The sequence below is a fragment of the Lissotriton helveticus genome, chromosome 7 (genome assembly GCF_964261635.1).
Source record: "Lissotriton helveticus chromosome 7, aLisHel1.1, whole genome shotgun sequence".
NCBI classification, from domain to species: domain Eukaryota; kingdom Metazoa; phylum Chordata; class Amphibia; order Caudata; family Salamandridae; genus Lissotriton; species Lissotriton helveticus.
In genome coordinates, this window is record NC_136068.1 from 1,211,713,694 (window position 1) to 1,211,726,592 (window position 12,899).

The window sequence follows — 12,899 nt, forward strand, 5'->3', positions numbered from 1 at the left end:
TGGGAATAACTCCAATCTAACCTGTGGTCTCTGTGATGATAATAACATCCCCTTAACTAATTTGCCCACACCATGACGGGGAACTGTTTAAATGAGATTCTATTCGGGCTGGAATTGGGTCTGGCCAACGAACTGATTAACCCTCCAATTCCCCTTACCAGTACTTTCAATGGTAGAGGAACATTAAGTACTATTGACTTTATTTTTATTTCTAGTGATTTCTCTTCTCGAATACGCAATTTTTCAATACATGATATTGCAATAAGCGATCACTTTCCAAATAGTGTTACCTTATTGCTACCACACCAAGCAGTCAGAGGTAACTCCCTGAGGAGTCTTAATCAGGCGGCACTGACTCTCGATAGATTAAACGAGCTAACTTTAAAGTGGGCTAAAGTAGATCCAGCAGAGATCACTAAGAAAGTAGTTAAAAATTCACTAACAGCAATTGAAAAAAGTCTTGATCTCGCTACTGGACATGAGGAGGTCCTAAGTAACTTTGTGGCTATAACGAAAACACTAAAAGAAGCCCTTTGTGTTAATTTAAAAAATAGGACCTCTAAATCTAAAGGCTGGTTCAATAATTCATGCACCAAAGCCTACTCTAAACTGAAAACAGCCCTTCATACAGCAAAAAGGGACAAAATGGAAATAGCCAACCTCAGACGAGAGTATAAAAAGGTAATAGAACTAAGGAAAAGAGACCTCAAAAATGAAATATGGGCCCAACTCCATAAAAGTTGCATCATGAAAGATAATGCCGCCTTTTGGGCAATAATTAAATCCCCCTTTTTAATGGATAATAACGCCAATCCTAAAATGGACATGGCCATTGACGAGCGAACGTGGGTCTGTCATTTCGCACGGATAATTGGCCTGCCAATTGATGATGACAAAGTTACAGACGAGAAGGATGGAACAAATGTGGTAACAAAGACAACCTCTTTTCCCATTGATCTCGACATAACACTTGCGGAACTAGAGCTAGCTCTTCTAGCTAGTAAGAGTGGGAAGGCTCCAGGCCCGATGGGGTACCAGTTGATTTTTACAAGCACAACCTGGAATTGTGGACCCCTATTTTAAGTCGGGTCTTGGAAGCGTCATGTGCGGTAGGGTTGGTGGACTCATGGTCCGAAAGTATTTTGGTCCCAATCTTTAAAAAGGGGGACCGACAGTCCCCCTCCTGTTACCGCCCAATATCGCTTCTGGACTCCTTGGGAAAGGTGGCTGGACGAATCATTATTGAGCGCCTTCAGTCCTGGGCAGATGAGAATAAGATCCTATCGGATCTTCAATTTGGTTTTCGGGAGGGTCTTGGTACCACAGAACAAGTCCTAAACTTAACTCTTTTGACAGGCAAATATGTACTTGCAAAGGGTGGGGCCCTGCACATTGCATATGTCGACCTATCTGCAGCCTTTGACTGCGTTAACCATAGTAAATTATGGTCCATTTTATTGGTTATGGGGGTTGAATTACCTTTAATAAAATTTGTACGTGAGTTGTATTCCGGCGCAAAAGCACGAGTGAGGTATGGTCTTGGGTGGCAACTAACGGCGTCATTCGGTGTGGAGCAGGGAGTAAGGCAGGGTTGTGTCCTGGCGCCCTTTCTTTTTACACTCTATACCAACGGCTTAGAACAGGAAATGCTGAAAGGGTGCCAGGACTTACCATTTATCAACAAGCGCCCTTACCTGCCCTGCTCTACGCCGATGACGCAGTGATTTTAGCTCGTACACTCATGGAACTGCAGCGTGCTCTCCTAAGATACCACACGTTTATGGCCAACTTAGATTTGGAAATCAATATTAAAAAAACTTATGTTATGACATCAGGATCCAAAGCACAGAGATCAAAGGCAAATTTTATAGATAACACAAAACTCGAAAGTACAAAGACATATCCCTATTTAGGAATTGTTATAGATAATAAGCACACTTGGAAACAAGCAATTGAGACTAGAAAACTGTTGTTCATGAGGGCAACATCTGCATTAGTTAGTTTTTCGCGAAGACTAGGGAAACGGCCCCCTACTGAACTTATCCACATTTACCAGTCAAAATGTATAAGCACAGCAATTTACGGGGCCGGGGTGTGGGGTTACGCAAATGTCGACTCCATCCAAAATGTGGAAAATAGGTTTCTAAGGTATATCCGTGCCTTACCGCAGTGTTCTGCAACTTATTCGTGCCATATAGAACTGGGTCTGTCATATTTGTCAGACATAATTAAAATCCAACCACTCCTTTTATGGCACCACATATGGTCATCCACTAAAACAATTTTGTGTCAAGACCTTATTCAAGACTGTCTTTTGTTAGAAAACGCCTATAAGATAGGATGGATTGCCTATATTAAAAACTTCCTACTCGATCTGGGAATGCCAGAATATTTTCATACACCCACAGCAATCGCAGAACTATCAAGAAAAGCATTTAAAACAATCTGCATGACACATCTTGAGCAATAACTGTGGAACACACGTTAACAGTCCAAATACCTTTGACCATCCAACCATACCTAACTTTTAGATTAACCAGATATGAGAGGTTATTACTAACAAGGTTTAGGATGAATACGTTCCATTGTTTTGTCACCTTCTCGCGAACTAACGATTGGGCAAAATCTTTACCAGCGTGTTCCTGCGACAAACTCTCTAGCCAAACTACTATGTAAACTGTTTTGTTTTGTAAGTTCTTCATTGCGCCAAGAAAGCGTTGGATAATTCCTATTTTAAAAATTATGAGTCTTCGAAGATGCCGACCGGCATTTCTTCGTCTCCAATTCTTTGAGGAAGAACGTACTGTGAAAGAAGTCGTTTGATTTTTGAAGTTCGTACTAAGACATAGGACAAACTTGGAGTAACCTACGAAATTTATATATGGATTATGTCTACCTTTTTTCTATTCTCATGCTTCGGACCCAGATTTTTAAAAATGATAATTGATTATCTGTATTTTATAAGATGCTCTAATTGTACCAATTTTATCTTGTACATAGAAACATTTTAAAGTCTTTTTATGGTATAACTATTGTTTTGTAAATGCACTTTTATGGTTTTTCAAACACATGAAAATCGAATAAAGGATGTATGATGATGAAATCCCAAAATAAATATTTAAAATAAAATTACAAAATTAAAATAAAAACATAACCATATGGAAACTAGGTTCATCCCAGTTAGAAGTCATACCGGGCTGTTTACTCTGTTACGTGACGGATATCCCGTCCGCCGCATAACAAGTGCTACTGGATATAATGCACTTGTAACACAGCGCAGGTTTGTGACAAAGTATCCCATCCGCCAAACTCTAAATCAGGCCCTTAGTCTTTGAAATGGTAGTCAAAAGCCCTCAGGGGGGCATGGCTGCAGGTTGTGGCTGAGATGGTCTCCAGGAGACCAGATAACCATTGGACAAGGTCTGGGTGAAACCGTTGGCAGGAAAGCTCAGATTGGGAGAAATTAAAAATTTGTGCCCAAGGAAGTCAAAATTTGTGCCCAAGGAAGGACCATTACCAGCCAATTACTTTTGCCGGTCTTGCTGAGAGAAAATGTCCACGTTCGGACGTACTCACTTTTTGGAGCTCAGATTCTTTCAGCAGGAAAGGGCTGTAGGCAGCTGTAGTCAAACAGGGTTTCACAACGCTGGCTACCTTCTCCACAACATCCTGCTGTGGAAAAACTCAGAGCAGGAACAACCTGGATCTTTGGCCAAGTGGCAATGCACCTTCCTTGGACTGACTTGGCTAAATTTATCCTCAATACACCGAAGGTCTCTGGAGCCAAAAAGTTTTTAAATTCCAGGTTTTGCAGGGCAGGTCCAGTTTGAATTGATCTGCTGAGCTGTTCAGGAAAAGGGATTCTAGCAGCTTACTGTGTCCCTGTTGCTTTAGAAGAGGTCAGCCAATTGACCACTGGAGTCCACTTCTTTGTCCTGAGTACAGGTGGGAGGGGTTGAGCCTTTTAGGTCTCCTCACGGTCTCAACAGCCATGTTCTGAAAAAGGTGATCATGGATGCCACATTTATGTCTGCCACCACCTTGTGGGTAGCAATGACTCCTGGCTCCCTCCTAACTAATATGGAAAAAGTTTCCAAGGGTAACCCTGCCAACTATTGTAGCAGTTCCAGTGTGCCCTACTGCAAACAATCCCACAGTGTCCCGCTCTACCTAAAACCAAGGTGGCAGAATCTTTCTTGCCCTGTGCAGAGCTTTTTGTGCCCACCCAAAGGTGCGGCCAGGGAAATAAGCTAACCCATCCCCAACTCCCCATCAGCCCATGGCCACTCGTCATTTCAAACCACTTGTGGGGCAGATCCTCTACCTCTGGGGTTGGTGCCTGACTAAAGAGGCAGATAAAAGAAAGAGCTGCCCAGGTGTTACCTATGTTTTGCCTGTGACAGTGTAGGCCTATTTACTCAACTTCCTGGGCACAGCTCAGATGGGCATACTGTCATAGGAACAGACCACCTCCCCACTCCAAAGGCCTCAGTCTCAGCTTTGGGAGAAAGTTCAAACTACATTAAAGGGTCTAGTCAGCTCCTGGGTGACAGCTGGAGATCATGTAAACGGCTTTCAAAAATAACCTTTCCCAAAACATGTATTACAAATCTGACTTAACCACTTAATTGGGCTTCGAAAAATATTTTTTAAAGTGCAAGAATTAATTTTGAAGAGGTTACCTTGGTAACAGTAGTAGACCTGCAATCATTTTTGCACCACCACTATAGTGGGTGGCACACTGGGTGCTACAGTACACTAGTGGCATTTAACTTACAGGCCTGAGGTGCACTTTGTACCATATACGAGGTACCTATGGATAGGTTAAATATGCCCATTAGAAGTGTAGCTAATTACAACATGTTTTAGGGGTCAGAATACGTACACAGGAGCCAGGTCAGCAAAGAACAAGTGCAGTCAGAGACCCTGTGCAGCGCACCGGACATACCTACCTACACCTGTGATTTTAAGTCCCATGATATTCTTGTATTTACAATATTTTTTTAATTATTTTTGCCAGATGATATTTTTCACATGATGTCAATGACGTACACTATAAATTATGCTTACATCTGGCCTATTGTTCTTTGCAGGAATTGAAATATCCACCTGGCATCTACACCTGTTGTATTGTATGCTTCCATGTTGGAGGACAATTTAGTAACCTAATAAACACAGTCCTCAACTAAAGTATGATATGCTTTAATTTGTTGAAATTTTCTCTTTACCATAAGCCATTACTTTGATGTCTGGGCAGAGGACCCACCACTGCACGGGGTAATATGTCTCTATTACAGTGGCGTCCGAGGTGAGGTTGGATAATGGCACTGTAGCGATTGAATCAACAAAATTACGGTTTCACATTAATCCATTTTGGTGCTTAACCTAAACTGTAACCCCATGTGAACCATTAGGCTCATTAATATTAACATAGACTTTTTGCTCATTTTTTGATGAACATCAGCATGGGAGAAATGGGACAGGTGAGGACTACAGCCATGTCAGAGCTGGTAGCCCCCAATTCACTCCATTGCCATCCTTTCTCACTCCACAGGCCATTTGAAAACTGGATAGTGAATACTGCCACCTGTTTCTTTCTCAACTGGTGCCGGTGGTCCCTTTGCAGGGGTAGAGGTGGTGGTGCTACCATAAGATTAGCAGTATTACTTTCTCCACCTTGCAATTGGCAGAAGGTGGAAACCTGGTCGAGGAAGGCTACTGCCTCCCTCTGCCAAGATTTAAATAGGGACGTATGTTTCTCATTTAAAATACAGTGGTAATTCTGTAACTCAACAGTATCTCAATCTATAACAAAAAATACTGTGTCTACATATTTAAGACTTTAGCTATTAGTAGTTAGGAGGGAAAGTCACTGGTGCGCCTCCTAGTTAGAAACACTGTCGAAGTCTCCATGTTTTCCTTTGCAAAGACTGGTGCCACAACTTTCCTCACAAGTACACTACATTGTTTCGAATTGTTGCTCACCAAGAGAGAAATGGTCTTTATGAGGTGACATGGGGTCTACCTAAATAGTAATATTTATCATGGGTGGTTAAAGCCGTCATGACCAGGCCATAACACTGCTAACTGCTAGTTGCAGTTGAGTAACGTTGAGAGGTTAAAGGCTTTTTACATGTTTCCCAGGGGTGAAGCTGCATAATAGGCCTCCTTTGTAAATCTGTACAGCACTTAAATGCTGGGCTTCCTGGACAACCCTGATTGGATTGGATGTACATACAAGTGCATTGGAACGTGTCATAGGGTACGCAGAGGCTGGGGTCAACCATGATTGTTTGTATGCACTAATATTTTAACAGTCCTCCATAATGTTTATCTTTAGTCAATAATACTGTCTCCCCTTCCCCTTGACTAACCACTTTGCTGCTTTCCTGATTCCTTTCTACCTGAAAAAATCCTAGCTACACCCAATTCAACTGTCAGGGCCTGTGAGCAACAAAATATACTTCCTACTCATTTCATCTCTAAGTAAAGAAGCAGGAAATATATTTTGTTGCCCTGGGCCAAACCAGTTCCAGCAGGTCGACCAATGGCCTGAAAAGAGAAACATATAGACAATGGATATGGCCTGAGGAATAGCTGTGGCTGCAAACAGTAAACAGAAAGATTGGCTACCTGCCCATACCTACATTTTATTTTCAGAACCAGTGGGTAGACAAGTCCACCGAAACACTACTTCTCTTTGGTCATAAGCTAGTCCAGACCTGAAAACACACCTTCCTAGCCCACCCAGGTCCCATATGGCAAATTACCATGCAATTGTGGCACACCTCAAATTAAACTACATTTAGTCATGATTGAATATTGGACCCCCTCAGAATTTTTGGGGTTAACTTTGAATCTAAGTGGACAGCTGGGTGCAGACCAACTGCCACAGTTCTAGATAAAAGCTGAAATATCTGCATAACTGTGGCAAGGACGAGAGTCAGACTTATTGACTGTGGTCTATGGGTTAAGGGACATACTCCCAGGACTGGCAAAAGACGTTGCTGCTGCTGGTAGATACAAGAATGTAGACACTACTGCGAAAAGAGACTCAGACTTGCAAATTTGCCAGTATAGATAATGCTGGTCGTGTACTTTACCCAAATTCAAGGGTGGCAGGTACCTGCACATGAAACTTGTCTAGTGAGGAAATAACATTTACCTGAACAGGATTTAGTAGGCTTTTTAACTCGCCCAGCAAGCTTTCCCCCATATTATTTCCACTCCGAGTATTCGCCAACACTATTAGCGGAGTCCAACGCGGTCCAAAGGCAGAAGCAAACTGCAAAAGAGAAAAAATACAGAGATCAGCCTAAGTCAAGAGTATTGAAATATAGCAGATTTCATCCACCACTGCAAGTATGCATATAGCTTGATTCACATAAGCCCAATTTCCTCCCTAAAGTGCTTTCACCTCACGTCTAGCACATTTTGGACATCATTACCTGTGAAAAGTACACTTGATTTCGAAGTGCATACAAGTTAAAGTTGTGTCACATTTGCATGTCATACAGTTCATGCCTGCCCAATATGGCGATTTAAAACTGTAGCAAATGAACTACTTCGGTTTTACTTCTCATGGTCTGTTCCCGTTTCAAATATAGACTAAATCTTATCTTTACTGTGTAAATTGATCCACTAGGTCTTTCTCCATTTCTATAATGAAAGAATCATTCATGATAAAAATAAATAAATAAAACATTAGCATTAGTGACATTCTAAACCTAATTCATGCCAATATGCTGATTGAGCACATACAGCATCATTATTTTTGGGTGACTGGTAGTCAATTGCAACATGTTGTAACTACAGAATTGCATTGATCACCAAGGTAGTCACACCCACATTCTCATGGTAGCCAGCTTCCCATCACGGAGCAAATAGGCTTCTCAGTGACTTTCAACAAGTCTTCTGAAATTGAACACTCTGCCTGATCCCTCTATGGTGTCTGACAAAGTGGATCACAGCATCAATCTGCACCATCTCAAAGACGATACACAAGATTACAGTCTAGCTGCACCCTCAAAGTAAAACAGTCAGAATTCATGTCACACTTCAACAAACACCTGATATCTAAGAGATCAGCCCTAAAGCTGGCTCTATTCATTAAATGCCCCCTCTGATGCTCCTGTTTGGCAAATACCTACTCCAGTACCAGAGTCCTAATTACCGTAGGGAGGCCAAGCCATGCTTTACCAGTGCAGACAAAGTATGTGTACATTGGCAAACCCATCAGGTCCTTGCTGTAACATTTTTGCAGTGGCACATTATCTATGGAGTAATGTGAAGATAGGATCAATTCTCATAGTAAAATATTTCTGTAAAAAGTCGACAGTCTCCAACTGTGAGGGAGCACTGCCTTCCACCACAGGAACTGTGCAGAAATCACAAAAATGACAATGGTCTCTAGTTCAAAGGGAACTGAATTTAACATATTGTTTCAGCGAAACATTATGATAGCTGTCAGGAGTGAGACTCAACTAACATCAATGTGGCCAGTAAAAATATACAGGCGTGAGACTGCTACAAAATGTAACACTCTCTATTAGTAATATCTGGCTAGTTTGATAGCAGTATGGGAAGTGAAGATTCTTGGAGTGTGTTGGACTTGGCCCTTTGTTGGTGATTGTATGACTCTGGGCACTTTATCACTGCTGTCCAGTGTAAAGTGCATGTGCTCTCTATGGTAAAGCATAGTAAGATTGGTCTAATTTAATTTACCTATCAGTACCCAGAAATGTGGTATCTCATATACCTGGGGCCAGTAAATTAAATGCAACTGGTGGGCTTGGAGCGCTGATTGCACCACCCACACAAGTAGCCTTTCAAACCTGTCTCAGGCCTCTGCCATTGCAGGGCCTGCGCGTGCAGTTTACTGCTATTGGGACATGGCACACAAAGTGGGTGCTACATTTGTGACTCCCCTTTTACTACATATCAGTCATCCCTAAGGTTGGCCCTAGTTAGCCCTGTGTGCAGGGTGCATTGGAGGTAAAAGTTAGGAAATGTGCCTTAATTGCATGGCATCTCCTGGTACTGACAAACAGACATTTTGGTATCTCACTACTGAGGCTGGCCTCTCATAGGAATGCATTGGGGATTGCCTGATATGTGCTTCAGTGGTAATTCCTGACGTGAGAGGAGTAGAGTGGTCAAGTTTGGTATGTTTGGAAAAGTGGTAATGAATGCTGCACAATGGTGTACGCAGATTTATTATCACTATTTTAGAAATGCCACTTTTAGAAGTGGGCATTTCTGTGCGCTATATCGCTCTGTGCCTGCCTGATGTGTATTGCATGTCTTGTTCTGGAGTGAGTGACAGGGGACAGAGTGTGAGTGCCCCTGGAGCTGGTTTGGACTGGGCGCAGAGCCCTGAGAACAAAGACTAACATAGTATAAATACTGGGGCTGTGACACCATGAAGGTGGATCCTGCTTGGAGCCGAAGGAGACTGCGTGGAACCACGGGGGGGGAGGGAGTGGTCAATGGGCTGCCAGTGGACCGCCATCTGGACTTTGCAGGTGTGCTGGTCTGATGCCTGCCTCCCCTGCTGTGATTTCCCAGGGCTTTGTGGGTTGCTCTGGGTCCTGTAAAAACAGCACGTGGTGAGTTTTCTGGTCTCCCCCTGTTACTTTCCAGCACGTGCGGTGCGCTGCACAGGGTTCCAAATCAGGCCCGGAGCTCCTGCGTTGCTAAGTGCCAGGACGGGACACGGAAACAAAGTGGAAGTCAGGCAGTGAAAGCCTGGTTGCGGGGGGCTCTCTGGAGAACGAGGAGAGTCCAGTGGAAGTCAGGCAGAGAGGCTCGAGCCTGTTGGTTGGCGGGGGCTCCCAGGACGACGAGGAGAGCCCCGCGTATCTGCAAACATCGTTAGCGGAAAGCAAAGAAAGAATCCTTCCAGCGGAGTGGGGATGCTGGAGAAGTGCTTCCGCCCTCGCTGACATGTGGTAGGACGGGCAGCCTATGAGGGCTCAAGTCAGATGACTGCCCCCGGGATCGCGTTCTGTTGCGTCGCCTGCAGGTGGGCCACAGCGCCTTTCTTCTCTGCTCGTGTCGGCCCGCACCTTGGGGGCATGGATTTTCCCTATGAAGAGGGAGCTGGGACCGCACAGCTCCATTGGCGTGGCATGACAGGTGACCCATGTTGTAGTGGGAAGCAGTCCTGAGTGAGACAGGTGAGTGGGATCACACGCAGGGAGGGCCCTGGAGAGGGCACTCCATTGAGGGAGGGATACCTACCCCTCCCCCGCTATAGAAACCTCCTGGGACTTCCTGAGGCACGGTTGTACGAGGGCAGGTGCCCTGTAGCCTACTCAGGGAGGGAGACAGTGGCCCCATATGATAGCATGTGGTTGATTTCTGTTTTCTGGGTGCTTTTAACCACCTGCTATTGTACGTGCCTTGATGTCATGATGTGGGTTGGTCTGCATCCCCTCAAGAAGTTGCGTCCAAAAGGACTGGGCAGTAATGGTGGTGATATGCCTACTGGTGGCCTGAGGGTTCAAATATGCGTATAGCAATAAAGTGACTATGATGAACGCATAATATATGGTACAGGTGCCATACTGTGATAAGAGTTGCACCACCTGTACAGTGAGGGGAGAAGATGATAACCCATACACGCTGCAAGTGTTTTCTCTGGTACACTGCTGATGATGGTGGGCAGGATGGGTTGTGCGGATGTCATGCACTGCTGTTGATTATGTGCTACATAATATGCTATGAGGTGTATGCCTTTATGCTAAGTGCCCTATGGACAGTGGTAACTGGTTGTCTTCACTGCCCATGATATGATGGTTATGACCGTGGCCTGATTGGCCCTGTAATGTATATAATCCCCTGAAAATGTCATATCTAGTGCCAGGTGGCATAGTGTACATATGTGATAGCATTCTAATGTGTTTTATGAGTAATACAAAGGCTATTGTTACATAACCTAGTGTGGAGTTTCTTTTGTGGTGTGCCTAGTGTGTCGCTTCTGTGCGTGTGTGTTGCGCAAATGCTTTACACATTGCCTCTGGGATAAGCCTGACTGCTCGTGCCAAGCTACCAAGGGGGTGTGCAGGAGTCATCTTCAGCGTGTAACTCTCTAGCCCTGAATACAGTGGTGGTTTCTGCCTGGCTTAGACATTTGCCCTAACCAACCAGAAATACAATTTCTAACAGAGTGCATTCCTTTAAGATTGCCAATTCTGCACTGACCTGTTGGGGACTGGAGCGGTAACTCAGCTCCTCTTGCGATCTCTCCCAACCGGCAGGGTCCGTCTGTGCGAGCGGACCCGCCATTCTGAAGGTAGTCTGTCTACGTTCTAGTTTTTGTGGACACACGCTCAGGGTTCCATAAAACCCCTGTTGGTGCGAGCTCGCAACACCTGATTGGCTGCTCTAAAGGGTGGTAGTGTGTGCTTGGCAGGGACCTGCCAGCAAGGTCTCGCATCCTGCACATTGCGGTCTGTTTTTTTAAATTGTTTTAAATTGTTTTAAGATTGCCAATTCTGCACTGACCTGTTGGCGACTGGAGCGGTAACTCAGCTCCTCTTGCGATCTCTCCCAACCGGCGGGGTCCGTCCGTGGGAGCGGACCCGCCATTTTGAGGGTAGTAAGTCTGGCTACGTTCTAGTTGTTGTGGACAAACACTCAGGGCTCCATAAAACCGTTGTTGGTGCGAGCGTGCAACACCCGATTGGCTGCTCTAAAGGGTGGTAGTGTGTGCTTAGCAGAGATCTGCCAGCACGATCATGCATCCTGCACATTGCGGTCTGTTTATACAATTGTTTTAAATTGTTTTAAGATTGCCAATTCTGCACTGACCTGTTGGGGACTGGAGCGGTAACTCAGCTCCTCTTGCGATATCTCCCAACCGGCCTTGTTCGTCGGTGCGAGCGGACCCACCATTTTGAAGGTAGTCTGTCTACGTTCTAGTTGTTGTGGACATACGCTCAGGGCTCCATAAAACCTCAGTTGGTGCAAGCTCACAACACCCGATTGGCTGCTCTAAAGGGTGGTAGTGTTTCCTTGGCAGGGACCTGCCAGCACGGTCACGCATCCTGCACATTGCGGTCTGTTTTTTAAATTGTTTTAAGATTGCCAATTCTGCACTGACCTGTTGGGGACTGGAGCGGTAACTCAGCTCCTCTTGCGATCCCTCCTAACCGGCGGGGTCCGTCCGTGCGAGCGGACCCACCATTTTGAAAGTAGTCTGTCTACGTTCTAGTTGTTGTGGACACACGCTCAGGGCTCCATAAAACCCCCGATGGTGCGAACGCGCAGGGTAAGCGTGCAGCGGGCGCGCCGGCGGCGCGCCAAAGGCAAGTCCGTCAGTGCCCGTCCGCACCAAGGAAGCGCTCAGTGCCAGCCATGCTGCCCTTTTGGGCCTTGATGGGGATCCCCTTGGGGAAACTGGCCTCATAAGATACTCCAGGGAGACACTCCTTTATATAGGTGAGTCTCACACTGACAAGGGGACTCTTGGGTTTGCTGAGTCAGCGTACCCACTTGGAAACTTTCACGTTAAAGGTCTTCTAGCGTGCGGGCTCCTCAATGTGAGGTCTCTACCAAAGCATAGTGTGGAAATTCAGCTGTTGCTGGAAGTACACGAGCTCGATGTTCTGTTTATGACAGAAACCTGGACTTGCCCTGACTGTGAGGTTGATCCTGGTTGGGCTTGTCCGCCAGATTTTAAAATCCACAACCTATCCAGGCCAAATGGGAGCGGAGGTGGGGTCGGAGTAATATACAAAGCTACCTGGAAGATAGGGACCATTGATTTGGATGTGGTCAATGGACTGGAATTACTCGGTTTAACCATAAAGAATGATTGTGGGCTCATTTTTACAAGGATCATCTGTTATAGACCTCTGGGGATTTTACTGTTCAGCAGCAACAATCACTGTTAG

At 45.0% G+C, this 12,899-nt stretch overlaps 1 protein-coding gene across 1 annotated transcript in view; it reads right to left on the reverse strand.

Annotated features, from left to right (window-relative positions):
* Positions 1 to 12,899, reverse strand: part of DGKE (diacylglycerol kinase epsilon) — a 216,656-nt gene that overhangs the window by 159,074 nt on the left and 44,683 nt on the right. Inside the window, exon 3 of the mRNA XM_078654405.1 lies at positions 7,166 to 7,285. Within this exon, the coding sequence (XP_078510531.1) occupies positions 7,166 to 7,285 (120 nt within the window). The remainder of the gene's footprint in view (positions 1 to 7,165; positions 7,286 to 12,899) is intronic.